We start from the raw sequence: 17,401 nt of genomic DNA on the forward strand, positions 1-17,401 counted from the left end.
TGTTGCAATTTGAAACTCCAGCAGCAGCTCTCATTTTATAGCGGTTGCTTATGAATTATGTTATAATTTGATTTGAAATAATGCCAACAAAAAAATAAAAATTTGAGTAAATTCTGAAAATATCATTTGATTTTGAAAGGTGTTGCAAAGCACACCGGGTCAGCTAGTGTACTATAAATAAATGTACATCCAAATATACAAGAAAATTTTTTGTTCTTATTGCTTCACCGACATTTCCACTGTGGGATGTTGGCAATAAACATACCCAACCTTTTCACACCAGCAGTAAGGAATTGTTAGACCGGCCGGGAACGATCGCTTTGATTTCGTTTGTAACCACTTCTGCCACCATTTCCGGATAAAGCGCTTGTGTTTCCTTCCCAGTGAGCGCGCAGTTCCCGATCCTGTGGCCCGTCGTGCTTTGTTTCTACTTGCAGCTTTTAGAATCGAAAAGATTTGCTGGGCTAGTGGAAGTGCTCTTCTTCCCATTACTGCAATAAAGAGGAAAACAGGAAAATGTTAGTGTCGGTTTTCGTATCTCCGCCCGGTGTTTTGACAACCTCCACTATTGGAATTCACTTTCCGCATAGCTATCGTTGATGCTGTTGCTGTCTGCTCCTGCAGATCTTGTAGTGAAAGCTCCAGATCCGGATCCCTTTGAAGCAGCCTGTGCTCCAGCATGACGGTATAACATTTTTTTTACAAATGTGAACTGGGAAAATTTTACCTCTTTGAGTGGGAAAATCACTTTATATTCAGTCGATTCGACACACAGTTGTAAAAAAAACAAACAGTGAAACATGCGTCCAAAGATGGCAACTGTTTTTTCATTGATATTACGGTTGAAATTTAACCATTTTCGCAATTTTTCGTCAGTACTTCCGTCATGCTTAAAATTGAACCATACTTCATGGTTAAAAATCAACAATTATCGCAGTTCTTTCGAAAATCTCAAAAAATGGTTCAAGAAAAGTCATTAATGGTTGAAAAAAAAATGAGCGTGTACGTTCAGTGAATTTTATGCAAAAATAGAAAACAAATTGTCAGCACCATAATCCCCTTTTGGACCACTATTTTGAGATAGATATTCTATTTTTTTTTTGGTAAATTTCAGTCAAACAGAAAATCCATTTGAAATAAAAATGATGTTTTAGTTGAATTTCAACTAATGTGAATTTAAATTTTATTTTCCGTATTTTTTTTTAAGAAATATTCTAATTGATTTCCAACAACACTCCTACACAGAACCGGTACCGAACTCTGTATTTTTTTTTTACCAAAATCCTAACATGTGGAACTTTCGTTGGATCGGGAAGACCAACATGGAAAGTGCTCTGTAGGTTCACTTTATGGAGTTTCGTTGGATCGGGAGGACCAACATGAAGAGTGTTCTGAAGGTTCACTTTACGGATTTTCGTTGGATCGGGAGGACCAACATGAAGAGTGTTCTGAAGGTTCACTTTACGGATTGTCGTTGGATTGGGAGGACCAACATGAAGAGTGTTCTGAAGGTTCACTTTACGGATTTTCATTGGATCGGGAGGACCAAGAAGAGTTTTCTGTAGGTCCACTTAAAGAACTAACATTAGATCTGGAGAAATAAATTTAAAATTGTTCTGAACGGTTCTGTAGGATACAGATGAACCGTAGGAGAATTAAATAGCTCAAAGTAATGGTTATAGATTTTGATCATTATACACATCGAATTGAATGTTATTTTGTGAGCGTGTAAAAGGCTTTTGTAGAAACGGTTAGGAAAGAGAGAGATGATAAAGTCAGTCGATTAACGTATTTTGGCGTGAACGGACGCGAGTGTATCAAACCAAATGCTGTTGTCCGGAAGATTCAATCGATGAATCCGACAGGTTCATTTGAAGAATATATCGAGTTGAGATAAGCAATGTTTTTTTTGTGTTTGGAGTGAGATGTCAAACACCAGAGGAACGTTTGTAGATTATTCGATTCAGTTTCTTGGAAGTAAGGAATCGAGACAGTTAATGTCGTTCAAAACAAATATCTTCTATCAAATATACACAATTATGCAGAGAGCAGATCTCGTTGCTAAATTCATAGAGTTTAAATGTTTCGTCATTTTTAAATCCAAATTGAAATAAGCGGTTTGTATTAAGAAACACGTGGGAAATGGTTCCAGGAAAAAATCTGAACCAAGAATTGAAGGTGAAGGTGAAATGTCAAGATTATTAAAAAAACCACGATATTTGAGATCTATCAAATGCTATGTTATAAGTTAAGGACCTTCCTTAACCTCTGGTGGTATCCATAGTAAAATTTCCAGACCTCTCAATCGATGTTACAGTAAACTGGATGTGGGAACAACGGTTCGAGTTTGTTTGGTCGATTTGCAATTGCCCATCCTTGGTTATCCTATCTCAAACATTGTCAGATGACAACTCCAAGGGAACTTAAGAGCTACAAGAGCCTTATAAAAGCCTGCAAGGACAATAAAGGCTAGAACCTTTTTGTAGGAATCATTGAGAAATAAAGGTTCTTAAAGACAAAGATGTAGCAAAGTGGACTTTATTTTCGGATATTTTTAGGCAGAAGAACTGTCCCGGGCTAACCTATTGGCTTTGATATTTAGATAGAAGTGGAGGGATTGACGTTAAGCTTGAACATAAACTGAAAGGGTGTTCTTAGTCCTCCCCAGGACTAGCGGGACAATTCAAAAATTGGGATAAAGAGTTTCTTCTGATTTTTACTTGTTTTTTTATGGTGTGGAGGGGAGATGTGTAGCCGATTATTGAGAGCATAGCACTATCCCAGCTAGTAGGCCATTCCGAATGGATAATCTCCCTCCATAGTCCTTTCTACACGCACACACACGACGGCTGAGCTGTCGTGTCGTAAGCGGTTGTCAGTCAAGTTACGATCTTCAGCGAGAGTGGAAGCGAGTCTCCCGTTCAGCCAGTGCAGCACATAGCTTAAGTTTGCACAATTCTTAGACAATATTCAGCTTCAATTATTTATATTAACGTTATTCAAAGTCGAAGAAAAAAAATGAAAAAATATTCTTCGTGAAAAAGACTGTAAATCAATTATCAAAAAAAAATGGTGCCTATGGTAAGCTGAAGTAAGAAGCTAGATAGGTATATGTTGCAAATAGGAAAATATTTTTAAATATCCTTTTTAAAATCATGGCCATAAAAACGTTAAATAGGGGTGTTAAAACCGTAACCGAAATTTTTTAAAATCGTTTTGAAAAGTTAACGTAATTTGTCACATTTTGGCATCTTCAGATTTAAAAAATTCGAAACACTGAATTTTTGATAACTATTCAAAAATAGATTCACTTGTTTATCTATTTTTTCTTCTGTGATTGAAACAACTAAGGCGGTTGATTGATTAAAAGTACGGGTTTTCCAGCATGGATTAATTATTTAATTGAATGATCGGGTTTGAAGACCATGGTCGCAAATTTGAATTCGTAACACAGAAAACAAAGATTCAACTTTTTTTTTAAGTTTTTGAAGGATTCCGTAGGACAGCACACAATATTCCAAGGATTTTAATAAGCTCAATAAGAAATTTTATTCTTAGTTATGGCAATCTATCTTTATCTTAATTATGATAAGAAGTCCTCAGAAAAAAAACTTTTCATTTTCCCACTTTATTGTATTTGAATTTTGATACATAAAACTACATCAAAATTGCTGAATTGTGTCCTGTTGAGCGCAATAGGAAATATTCAGTAAGGTGAATCAAGAACTCGTTGATTCATTCATAGAATGTTAATCAGCAATTTTGCGTACTGGAAATCTACAAATTAAAATTTAGTAGCTTATTATTTTTCAAATTTTTATTTCATTTTTAAGAATGTTAAATCTACTTATTTATTTTAGACCGTAAAAGCTTTTTAAAATCAACCCTGAGTTTAGAAATGTAAGGGCCTTTAAATATTTTAAAAGATTTAACAAACGGTATGATTCAAAGCAAATGTCAATCGATAGCCAGTATTTCTCCAAAAATCTCAACAGTTAAATTTTCAATTTTTTCATATCGCCCACATTGAAATTCATTCTTTTTAGTCCCACTGTATCGAATGCCCCCGAATGGCTGCAAGCATTTATAGCATCCAGTTAAATGGAAGCTATAATGCGCGGTCGCGTTTTGGCCGATGAGGCCAACTTTTAAAGCCTGGCAACACGAACTGCGATTTTTGTTATGAGACGAACTTTGTTGTATGTTGTTGTTGTTGGAAACCTGAGACGGTCTCAGTGTCTCCCGAAGAAAATGAGAGACGCTGAGACCGTCTCGAGACGAACCGTCTCCTAGTGTGGACCATGATGCCTCTATATATGGTGATCTCATATGCCAAATCGCCATTCCGCCATATTGAAAAAAGTTTTGACAGCTGGCTGTAGTGTTTACGAAAAAAGGGGTCCAGGGATGCCAGGTGTTAGAGATAAAAAATCAGATGGCAAAAAAGTGTGTATGTGCACAAGCCAATCGTAAACGAAAGATCAAAAGATTCAAAACCGTACTGGGGTTTAGTTTATTTTATTATATTTAAATTGAGTTTTCGGAAAAAAAGCAATGATATGAGTATATTCAATGAATTAATTTGTATTCTAAACACTTTTTTATAATATAATTACAATACAGTTCGGTCTATCCGTATGTTCCGAAAAAGAAAAACTTTTCATTGACCGTTATGATAGAAAGGATCTTAAAGGGTGGAACAAACAACCAAAACCCTAAACCGGATGTTGCTTGTTCCTTATTCTTGTTACCTTATCCAAAGAGCTATTTTGTTTCCCTCCAATCGAAAAGTGTTGGATGAAAATAAAAGTAAATCGGTTCTGCTAAAGGAATGCTATAAATTCTGCTATTGATAATTTTCATGATTAAATGATAAACGATTTTATGGTTCGAATTTTTTTTTTCAAATAACTGTTGCATCATGTAAATACTGCTTAAGCCTTTTTCAATATTAACATATTCAGTTAATGTACCTTCACCACCACCCACGAGCAGCGCTGAGCTGGAGCTTTGCTGCACTTGAGGATGACTAGCAATTGGACAGCATCACCTGCAGAATCCTTCAGGGGCTCAATCCATTCCGGACAATCAACAGTCTGCAGTGGATCGAACTGATTCCCCAACCCACTCATCGGACTTATCGTCATGCTGCTCAGGCGCCTAACGTTGCGCCTATTTTCCTATTTCAGCTCATCGGTCCCATCATTCAAAAGTACCAAAAACTTCATCTGATTTTCCCAAATGCTACCCATCAGATCCGGATTACTCGATTGGATCTTCTGGAGCAGCGATGGCAACAGACGGGGGTCCTCCTGAAGCAGCTTTTTCATCTCGATGAAGATCGGATGTTCCTGCAGAAGGGCGCTTCTCGGACGATGGAATGTAACGCCTCGCCATGTTACCATCCGATTCGATGACTTTCTGCTGCTTCTAGATAGCTTTTGAAAGAAAAAAGTTTTGAATAAGCATAAATTTGTCATAAGTAATGCAAAATTAATGTTATTCACCGCTACCGACAAAGCTGGCACCGTCGTTTATAGGTCCAACTTCTTCCAGCTTTGCTTACCAGCCCGGAGCTCAGCCGGAAGATTTTGTTTCGATTCTATGAATTATATTTGCAAAAATCAAGGCGAAGTCTTTGTCTAAGCAATAGCTTGGTGATTGGCAAAACTTCGTGTTTTACAAAAAATCAGAGCACCTGGCATCCCAGCCAGCCAGCAGCCAGCCGAACAGCCAGCTGTCAAATTTCGGCTCCTCCTCCGCATCCAACCCTCGTCTACTTTTTGCCAAAGAGAGACCACCATATCTAGAGGCATCATGGTGTGGACTAGGCTTAATTCTCCCTCCCCACACTTGTTTGTAAACAACACCGATAGATTCAATTCAAGATTCAACATCAATTCTGCACGTTCCTCGTCAACAGACGGTTATATTCACGTGATTTTCATTTGATTTACAATTTGATTAGAATAAATAGAAATAAATAATTTTTCTATTTCTTTCTAGTTTATTGAAGTATTGCTGGACCAATCTGCGTTGCTTGGCACAATCTGGTGATGATTGGTAAACAAATGGGATCAACATAGTCACAATTTTAAGCCAAAGAGCGACTACCGAACAACGGATAGGTTTTTCAATTCCAAGTCGTAGATGACACTAAAGATGTTAAAACAACTATAATCGAAACAAAAAAAAGTTCAGCATCTGTTTGTGAACGATAAACAGCTAAATAAACGTTTAGAATAAGTTTCTTTAATTATCATCTTTAACTTTTCTGATTATTTTTAAGATCTCCATAACCGAAGTTTATCCGAAATCCTTCTAGGGTTGACACAATACTGGGGACAAAGCTTGGAATTGTGATTTCTCGGGATGAATCATCCCTAAGGATGAAAATCCCAGAGAAAAAAGTATTGTGAAAAAAGGTTTTCTTCCCTTAAAAAACATTACCTACCGGAAAGCTACAAAAATATTCAATTGAGACACCACTTTTCACCAATAAAACCGATTAATTAAATAGCAATACTCATTTAACATTAAAAACTCAGAATGTTGAGTTTAAAGTAGGGAAGAATGACTCTGGTTGTTGAACTCCCTTGAAAAAAAAGTTGAGTAAAAATAACAATTTGAATAAAAGATCTCATTTCTAACGGTAATAGGTATTTTTCCAAGTAGTAAAGCTGAACTTGTGATCGAAGTGAAAAAACAAATTATTCTCATTTTCATTGTTTATTGCTTAGGATGATAACAGTGAAATGCATTTTTGGGAAAGACTAGCAGTTTTTTGAACGATATCCGGTAGCGGGGACCCTTCTCATTTGTTGATCAATTTACTTGAACAGAACAGGGGCTGGAGCAGCGGCCACGTATGGAGCCGAGTATGCGAATGGAGAGGCGGCCACATAAGGAGCCGAGGCGTAGGCGGCAACTGGGGCAATATTTCCGTGGTAGGTCCTCTCGTAGACGGCGCCACCTTCGGCAACATACGCAGCAGGTGCCGCAGCATACGCAGCTGGAGCGGCCACTAGCGGGGCACTGTAGGCCAGGACTCCAGGCTTTGGCTCAGCCGAAACCGAAGCGACGGCAATGATGGCGAATAGGCACACCTTGGAGGAAATTTTAAAGAATTGATTAGAAAAGTAATATAATTAAAAAAAAATTGAACTTACAATTTTTAACATTTTGATTGGTTTTGGTTGGACTACGAGGTGTAGTGTTTGGATAATCTGAAAGAATGGAACTGATGACTATCCGATCTTTTACCGTCTCTTTTATACTTCCGATTGCGAAATTGAAAATTCTTGAAATTCTTATCGTCCAGAAGCTTCCTTCCGTTCACCAGTTTAAGTCATTTGTTATGCAATCCCGCGTGGGAGTACAAAAAAGAGCTCGACAGTTAGTGAGGACACGCACGGAACGCATGAGCCGTGCGCCAGGACGTGACTGATTGCGAAGGACGTCTGCAAATCGGTTGGGCTGTGATTGAATGAGATTATCGCAAAGGCGATTGATACAGCGTCGCATAGCGTGTTCTGATTATAGAAAGTGTACAACTTAAATTTAAACCAAAAAAAATTGATCAAATTTTTGACGTTAAGAACATTGTCACAAATTCTATTCTCGAATTTTGCTCAGGTAACAGCAAAACATTTTTCAAGCCATTGGCATTGTCACTCTTGATCTACCTTTGTGTTTTTAAATTTTTGATTGACTTGATGATCAACGCAATGAATCACAACGCAAGTTGATTTGCAAACGTCCTCTGCAATAAGTCACGTCCACGCGTGTGAGGCATACGTTTTTCGTGCGTGTCCTCCAATGTTCTATCGGGCTACCCGGCCCTGATTTTGATACTCCCACACAATTGAACTTAGACGACACACGATTTTGTGCAAATACCTTGAGAAAAGGTTCCTGACCGTTAAGAATTTTCAAGAATGTTCCATTTTGAAATGGGAAGTATAAAAGTGACGGTAAAAGATTGGATTGTCATCAGTTCCATTCTTTCAGATTATCCAAACACTATTCTTCGTAGTCCAACCAAACCAATCAAAATGTTCAAAATTGTAAGTTCAAATTTAAAAAAAATCTAATCATTTTTCTAACAAGTTTATTGAAATTCCCTCCAAGGTGTGCCTATTCGCCATCATTGCCGTCGCTTCGGTTTCGGCTGAGCCAAAGCCTGGAGTCCTGGCTTACAGTGCCCCGCTAGTGGCCGCTCCAGCTGCGTATGCTGCGGCACCTGCTGCCTATGTTGCCGAAGGTGGCGCCGTCTACGAGAGGACCTATCACGGAAATATTGCCCCAGTTGCCGCCTACGCCTCGGCTCCTTATGTGGCCGCCTCTCCATTCGCATACTCTGCTCCCTACGTGGCAGCTGCTCCAGCTCCAGCCGTCCTTTTCAAGTAAACAGACAGACCAGTTGAACGCTGTGCGTTTACCGGAAATCCACATCAATAACTGCTAGTCCATCCCAGAAATGCATTTGACTGTCTTCATCCTTAGCAATAAACGAGAATAAGAACAAAGTTGATGAGTTATTATTAATTCAATATTATGAATATCACCAACCCCGAAAATGTACAGTGAGAAATTTTGGGTTGCCAAATTCCTATAAAGATTATTTGTTTATTTGAAAAATATCAGCTAAAGAAAACCACACACACCATATATTGATTTAACCAACATGCTTAATTTTCTCAGATGGTTGGGAAGATTTCGTCCTGTATTTTCAACAGCTGAAATAACAGGACGATTTCGGGACAGAAAAAAAGCTCAGAAAAACAATTGTTAAACTGATCTGTAAGTTCGAAGCGGTTTCTTAATAAGATTTGAAGATTTTTTCTGAAAATCGAGATGCTAATTTTTTTGCTATTCTATTAAATTTTTGAATAGATTAAATTAAATAATTTAGTAATGCAATGATTCAAATAATTATATTTTTCTAGGTCACACAAATATATTTACAAAATCACAAACACGACATCTCAATAACAACATGATAAGATTAAAAGTTCACATGGTGAACTTTCAAACCAGACCGAATCTCGTGACGACTGGCTTTTCCTGAAATCCAGGAGAAAACGTTGATGAATGCACAGGTTCTCGATGAATTATCGCCTGTATCACACAAGCTCATCAGATTTCGCGTGTTTGTATTAACGCGCCAGCACTAAATTTTACTTCGGAAGTTCGGACTTCCGACAAAGAAAAGTGAAGTACTAGATTGTCGGAAATCTGTGTTTTGTTGACAGTTCACAACCGACGTTTCAAAATATTTTGTTAAAATTCACAATATATACAACTGTGAGTCAATCAGTGATTGAAATCCTCAACCATTTTCTCATCAGAGGCATTCAAAATACACACTTTGAGGCCTCGTATAGTAATACAGGAGACGATACATATACATTCATTCAAACCTCCCCCCATGAGGAGGATCTGCTCCGAGAGACACTATCCGTTTGCTGCTCAGAACGAACTCTCTCAACGTTCGGTCGCTACATGATGCATGAAGTAGACGAAGCACACATACTCATTTACGTTATTGAATTTGATGAGGAGAACATCTTCAACCTCGCCGCAAAGGTTGAGGCAACAACGACAACAACCGAACTTATTGCATTGCATAGGCCCGCAACGTATGGAGCAAGGAGAGGGGAGGAAAAGAAACGAAAAAACTAGCTGCCTGCGTGCGGTTGCTGTGCAATAATAGCAATAGCAGAAAAACCTCGGGTATTCGATCCAGGCACAAACGAGGAGACTCGGGTTTGCTCTGCCTTTTGAACAGCGGTGTTTAAACTCGCCTCGGAAAGAATCATTCGGCTGATTTTTTCCGAGTTTAACTTGTTGTGTGCAGATTGATTTTATCTTCGTTCCAATCATGACGTGATTGCACACAAAACAAAGAGAACAGTTCCGAGTTGATGTTTTCCCCTCCTCGCAGGAATAAAATCACACCAATGAAACAACAGAACGAAGCTTACCGTACACGAATGCTCACGAGCGATCGTTGCCCGACGGACCGAGTTAACATTCCTCGCACCCTTCTCTCGCTCGTTTCCCGTTCCCTTGTATCTATCACTTTTAGCCACGCCCCCATGCGTTGTCCGATTGATGTGTTCGGCTGCCGAACGAAAACGATTTTTTCTTTAATTCGCTGAACTGTTCGTTTGCTTCGCTGATGTTTTTCCCCCGATTGCTGTTTACTCCTGCCGAGTTTACCCGAAGCTTACTTCCTGATGCTTTCCGAGTTGAACTTTAGATAGCATCATTGCAGATTGAGTTTAACGAAATAAAATCGTTCTGCAAAGAAGGGCAAAGTGCGAGTATGTAGACTCGCGATTTTAACATCTCTGCTTTTGAATTCGGTTCCCTCAAGAATGTAACAGGAGATGAGTGAGAGCCATTCGTTTAGTTTTTTGGATTCGCTGCCTCGAATGTATATTGCTTCTTGAAGGCGGGCCATGTGAGAGCGTATGCATCATCGGTTTTGTCGTTTTCGCTGCCTCAAAGCAACCTTTGCTTCCGAGTAAAGCGTTGAGCGAGAGATGGTTGATCAATTCATGCTCAGCAAAATTCAATCACTGGAGTCAATCCTTTTCTTTTGTGTGACATTGCAACGTTCACTTTAGTCAGGTGTACATAAATTTTCGAACGAAGATAGAAAAAGCTCATTGATCTGCAAGTGAGTTGTAACAACATTTTTCCTAAATCCTTTATTTTAAAAATTGTTCTGTTTTGTTTTCATCGAAAGGTTAATGTCAAAAGTGGAAGCAACAAAATCAGCGACTTCGTTGGTATTCAACTCGGAATAGATGAGCACCTGTATCAAATAGTTCAACGGAGGTGCCAATGGAACAACAAATAATCATGAGTGGCACCACTCAGACAATTCCTTTGGCCAACGCATGTTCATTAGCAAGCTCTCCGCAACAGAGACGCTTCAGCTTCCGGTGACAAATTGGGAGAATGATGCATTCAAGAAGACTGCTTCCCGACAACAGTTCTCATAATCCGTGTTTTTGTCATCAGTACTCAGTGCTTTTTGAATAAATCTTCCAATGGCCGTGTGTGAAAATTCTTAAATTAGCATGGAATGTTTGGAAATAAATAATATTAGCTCATAATCTGTGTAGAATTTTCTTTAAATTTTCTTGCACGATACCATTTTGGAAAAAAAACAGTCCCGAATGTACAGGAAACCCATTCAAAATTACCATAGAAATCTCAGGAAGAAAGCGTTTCAAACTCACAGGAATTTTTGACAGTTGTTTTCCCAAGCCGATTTGCTGTCCTGAAATCGTCCTGTAATTTCAGCTGTTGAAAATACAGGACGAAATCATCCCGACCACCGATCTTAAAGCGGACCAAAGACTACACCACATTTGTACAAATGCGATGAAATTCTATTTGTGGGAATACGATTTACATCACTTGAATGAGCGCGCAGTCGGTTTGATTAAAATCAGTCGGGATCGAAACATTTTGTGCAAACAACCCTCTGTGGCATGATGTCTGCTGCTGCCTGTACAAATTTCAGGCCTCTTACTGAGCCCCAGCCAGGGTTTTTTTTTGTTTTAAGCGGGACACATACTACACAAATGGCTTGTCCAAATTTGATGATTCCACTACGATTGTTTGATTCTATGCTAGCCCACATACGATACAAACATATTTCACGTGAACACAAACGAAAGCTGGCGAAAACAGCAACAGCAACAAAAAAAACCATCTCCATTCCGGCTGGGGCTGAGTAAATGGCCTGGATTTTGTAAAAACTTCACCATACACCAAACCACAGAGAGTTGTTTGTACAAAATATTTCGATAAGGACCGATTTAGGGAGTCTGGTGACGAATTTTCGAGACGATTGACGTTATTGGTTGTGTTTTTGCCAGATCATATATTAAACCATGGGTGGCCAACATTTTCAACAGGCGGGCCAAATTTCAAAAATGAGATTGGCGCGCGGGCCAAGAGAAAAATGTTCTGGAATATTCGAAATAAAACAAATAATAACAGTTTTTTTAAAACACCATAAAAATAAAAACTTTTTCTTTGGTCACATCAAGCTTAGATAAAGCTCGCCAGATTACCCGATTTTATCCGGGTTTTTCCGGATATTTGATAAAAAATTTGGAAGAAGTCCGGTTCGGTCGGTTGCTCGAATTTCAGTGAAAAATGCTCGGATTTTTTTTCCATTTTTTCGAATTGAACAAAAATTGTATTGTAGTTTTTTTCGATTTATGCCTCTAAAACGAGATTTTTTGAGCTTGTTTTACTAAACAAACCATGGAAGGTTGATTTTTGTTGAGTATTTCTTGTGTATTGACCAAATTTTCCCGTATTTTTGAAAGACAATTTGGAAACAGATGCCCGGATTATGCCAGGATTTTAGATAAAATAGCCCGGTTTTGTCTGGCCTGGATACGTACTGAAAAAAATCTGACAACCTTAGTATAGATTCATCTGAATAGGTCATTTTTTTTACTTGCATATTTTTAGAAATTTTGCTCCATTTGTAAGATAGTGAAAATATTACACAAAATTATCCCTCCCAACTTATGTTCAGGTAAACTTTTTCCAGGCAATTATTACCTCCTTGACTTATTCATCCCAAAAATGTCAAATGGCGTGACATTAAGTCAATTTTACAGTCTTCAAATATTTAAAAAAATTACCGTCATTTTTCAAAGATTTCAAGTTCACAGTTCTTCTTAGAAAAATTTTATAGATATATTTTAAAAACCGCGGAATGGAATTGTTGAAATAAAGTAACGTTCCCTTTTGACTTTTAAAAAAAATACTTTTTCAACAAACTCTAGTTATATTAATAATAATATTGATTTTTCACAGAACGGAGCTCAACCTTAACTCAATCCAACTTTTTTTCAAATTTTCCAATATCTCACCTTGACAAGTGTATTGGGAACGCTTTCTTAAAACAGGACGAATACGAATTTAATAATCATAGAACTTTTCGTAAGTAAAAAAATAGGTAAAAATCTTCTGGGAGATTTGTCAGTACCAAACCGGATCTAGTTGAATTCTACTACGCAACTGTAAATTCTGATTAAATTCTCATAATTGATGTTCTTGTACATCAATACGAAGCAAGATGCCAATTAAAATATATTTGGAGTTGTTTAAATTTTCATAAAGCTTAGCAAATAATAAAAAAATTTCACAGCAAGCTTTCGATATTTTACAATATTTGCAAAAGTTACCAAAGATGGATGAACGAAGTTGTTAAAATAGCATTCAAGTTACGAATGGTAGAAGATGTTGTTAAAGTATTATTTTAGTTATAATGTTGATATGATTCGGTGATTTTTTTACGATTTTTAAATGATTTTGGTACGATCTTACTACCTTTCTGAGGCTATCCAAACTCCTCAATATAAAAACTAGAGTCCGCTTGAATGCTCTTTATACCAATGATAAATATGTAGTCAACAAATCCCAATCGCAAAAAGGTTGGAAAATGTGTAATGGAATTCCCAGATAATATGTCAAATACCGTACAATTTTGATAATTTGAAAACTGTAAATTTAATTGCTTTTTTTTATTCAGTGACGGTATACTTTATGGTAAAATTATATAAGGCCCTCAGAGCCAAAGGGTATAAGAGCCAAATTCATAATGCCAAACGATTCTCGATAATTCAAATTATATTTAGTAAACTTTTTAGATTTTTATAAATATATCCTCATACTTTTACGTTGGAAAGAAATTTACAAAATAATTTCCATATGGAAAATGGCTAAAACCAATAATTTGAAAGCATGTTTTCTCGAAATTAGTTTTTATACACTTTTACCTCTTTGGCTTATATCACTTCAAAAAGATTTTCAGATCTCTGTTTTAAATTTAGTTAGTTTAGAATCAGATATATTTATCCAAATGATATATGCAGACCAAGAAAAACGTTAAATTCTTAGACCATGGCTTTTCCAAAGCTTCGCGGGCCACAAAAAGTTGGTTGCGAGCCACATGTGGCCCGCGGGCCATGGTTTGGCCACCCATGTATTAAACCATTCCATTTTTTTTAATGATTTTTAAAGTTTATACCACTTTCGACCCTTCTGGATCGTAATGGATGTTCTAGGTAAATATACACTCAGCCGAAATAAAAACTTTAAATTCACCTGGATTTTCACGTAGGCGCCCACTACGTGAATTTTTGCATCTCTTTCACATTCGACCTACGTTATTTTCACATACAACTCATATGAAAATTACGTGAATTCTGCTCGCTGCGCCAGCTCTGTTTGCTACCTGAAATTCACGTAGGTTTCACGTGATTTTCATGGTGGCAAAAATCCATGTACATTTTCACGTAGCGTTCATGTGAAAAGTTTTTTCCGTGTAGCTCAAAGTGGAATCATACTTAGTCATTATATACACGCAAAATAATCTGCATGTAGCGACTACGTGAAAAACTATATAATTTTTATCCAATTGATTTTCAAAGTGAAAATCGTTTTCACTTAAAATGTAAGTGACTTCTGGAATGAATTTTGGCCATTTGTGAATTCATATGAATTTTAAGTGACCCACAAGCATGTGTTCGCCCCACAAGCGTGAGATGATCAACAAACAACACAAGGAAATGATGAACTATAGCAAATTTTTAAATAGGTTGATTTTCAGATAATATTAAAAAAAAAACATGTCTGTTTTAGTTGGTGGTCAATCCAAAAGAGGAAGACTCTAATAATTTATTCTTCTTTTACTTTTTACAACCAGAGCACAGCTCTTTTATTGTCGACTAATGTCGACCAAGTTCCCAAAGTGTTTTGTAGATCATGTCGAAACATAAACTAATGGTCACTTCAAAGCGGAAAGTTGCAGTGCGAACGTTGTTCGTTCGCACTACTAATTTGTAGAGGTAGATGTAACTCTATCTGTTTCTACCACTTTATAGTGTTTGGCCCGTGCCGAACAAAAATTTGGTATGTGATGATAATGCTTCTAATAAATTCAACACGCTCATTTCCACCATCTTTCATTTATTCTACTTTCTATCCGTCTATGAAATTTCATAATCTTAAGATGTACCTTCTAGAAAGTACATCACTTTTCACTGATAAGGCCGATAAATTAAGCAACAAACATAAATTACGGTGAGAAATCTTTTTTTTTTTTTATTGATAATCATAATGATCAAAACTAAACAAAATTTCATTGTGAATAAACTTTATTTTCACAGTATTTTGCATATACATAACACTAAAATTACACTAAGAAAACACTTTAATTCCTGCAGCTGCTGCATCACAGTTTGGTTCGTGGAATGCTGTAGGAATTGAAAAGTAAGCATTAATGAAAAAATAATGATTTATTTTTAAAATAATATACCTTGTTCGTTGTTGCATAATTGGTGTTCTGTTGCACCCGGACAGTCCTACGGTAGGACTCCTACCAAAAAACGAATGACTGTTACTAATTCCAACGGAAGTTTTCTGTGTCATTTAAAAGGTGTGCGAGAGCAGCACCTTCGAGGCACTTTGGTGAGAGTGATTAATATAGCAGTTAAGAAAATATATTTCATATGAACAGACGCGTAAAAAAATATAAGGTGTCGAAAAACAAGAAATATATCCTCAGAAAAGGACGCCCGGTCACTACAATGTAGGGAATAGGAGTGGTTATTTTGGTCAAATTATTGGTTTTCCCTGATATATAAATTTCATATTGGTTTTATTATTTTAGGAAATATTTTTTATTTATTTTTCTTCCAGATGTTAAGTAACAACAAGACACACGTAGAATCGATGTAATGCAAAAAAAAAATAGTTTGCGTAAAAAATCCCTGAGGATATATTGCTGAATTATTTTGCGTGTATGCAAGTGCTCACATAAAAGTAGTAATTCAAATTGATGGTCTATAAGAAGATGAAGATTTTTAATACTGTGGTAATTATTTTTGGAGTACCTACATAAAGGTTCAGTTTTAAGGTTATGACGTGTTCGATCACCTTTTTAAGGCAAAATCTCAATAAAATGGTATGTAATGTTAAACTGATGATTTTTCTGAGTTCTTTAAAGGGTCATTGATAAATATGATTATTATTATTATTATTATTATAATTATTATTATTATTATGTTTATTATTTTTTTTATTAATTTTTAGACGATACTAATTTAACTAACTAAAAACTATGAATCTAAATGCAAAGAGATTTCCTTCTAAGAGATTCATTTTAAATTACACAAAAAAAAATTTAAAACATTCTACCTCTAAACTAAAATTTACAAAGGATGCACGCTACAATTTAGAAAATCTTAATACTAGCATAGAGAACAGAGTTCAGGCTGGAGCTCAAAACGTGTGTGAGAATACCAACCTAAGTGAGAATACTAACCTAAGTGTGATTGGAATATGGTTTGATTTTTTTAAATCATGATGTTTTTTAAATTTATTACACAAAAAAATGTGTTACTGTCATATATTGCACTGCCCCCCTTTAAGATAAGCGATGAGTAAGCGTGTCGAAAAAATGAAAAAAAATGTTGTACTGGTAGCGACATCTTATGGATGTTAGTCCACTTACGAAATTGGTTTGAAACTTAGGTTGGTATTCTCACACACGTTTCAACACATTTTTGTTCGGGGCTCGCTATTTGTTATCTGTGATACTAGTTTTGTTCGACTTGTTTTATCGACTAAGTTTTTCTTTAAATATTGGAAGCAATTTTATTTTGAAAGTTGGGCGACTATTTGTTTCTTTTAATTCATTGGGTAAGTTGATGTATTTTGTTTGGTTTGGAAATCACAAAGATCTACTAAAGGTAAAATGTTATGAGAACTGGAAGAGTAAATGAGTTTAGTTGAATATAGCATGGGAAGCCTGTAAATATTTTTTTAAACACCTGTTTTGCAGAGATTGTAGTTTTTGTAAATGTGATTAAGATGCTCTTCCCAAAATTGATATGAGCTAGTGTAATACTGAGAGGATGAATGCATGGTAAAATTTTTAGCAGAACATGTCGAGGAACAAAGTGTTTTAATCTCCAGAGCACTCCACAGAGAGGTGAAATTCTTTTTTCTAAATTTTTTATATGACTTTTTTACGAATGAGTATTGTCTAAATATATACCGAAGTATTTGAAGCTTTGTACTTCTTGTATGCCAAACTGATTCATATATGGGTCCCTGTGTGATGGTATTACTTTCTCCGATGAGCGAAACAACATATACATATTTAGTATTGGCGTAATTTAATGAGAGTAAATTGCTGTTGAAATATGTTGATACCAGAATTTGGCCAGTAAGTTGTCATGGTTAAGTGTATCAAGGGCTTTTTTCAAATCTAGAAATAATGCACCAACTATGTTCTTGGAATCTATTATTTCAATTATGAAATCAACAAGTTCAGAAATCGCGATGAGGG

The 17,401-nt window shown here is 36.4% G+C and overlaps 2 protein-coding genes across 2 annotated transcripts; one reads left to right on the forward strand and one right to left on the reverse strand.

The window, feature by feature from the left end:
• Nucleotides 1-6,830: 6,830 nt before the first annotated feature.
• LOC129750501 (cuticle protein 16.5-like) lies at nt 6,831-7,247 on the reverse strand. Its single transcript, XM_055745463.1, has 2 exons — nt 7,170-7,247; nt 6,831-7,106 (listed from the first exon to the last, which is right to left on the reverse strand). The coding sequence occupies exons 1-2, from the start codon at nt 7,179-7,181 to the stop codon at nt 6,831-6,833; spliced, it is 288 nt and encodes a 95-aa protein (XP_055601438.1). The 5' UTR covers nt 7,182-7,247.
• Nucleotides 7,248-8,045: 798 nt separating this feature from the next.
• Nucleotides 8,046-8,426, forward strand: LOC129750879 (cuticle protein 16.5-like). Its single transcript, XM_055746010.1, has 2 exons — nt 8,046-8,066; nt 8,131-8,426. The coding sequence occupies exons 1-2, from the start codon at nt 8,055-8,057 to the stop codon at nt 8,407-8,409; spliced, it is 291 nt and encodes a 96-aa protein (XP_055601985.1). The 5' UTR covers nt 8,046-8,054; the 3' UTR covers nt 8,410-8,426.
• The last annotated feature ends 8,975 nt before the right edge of the window (nt 8,427-17,401 follow it).

Source organism: Uranotaenia lowii, chromosome 3, assembly GCF_029784155.1.
Source record: "Uranotaenia lowii strain MFRU-FL chromosome 3, ASM2978415v1, whole genome shotgun sequence".
In the NCBI taxonomy this organism is placed as follows: Eukaryota; Metazoa; Arthropoda; class Insecta; order Diptera; family Culicidae; genus Uranotaenia; species Uranotaenia lowii.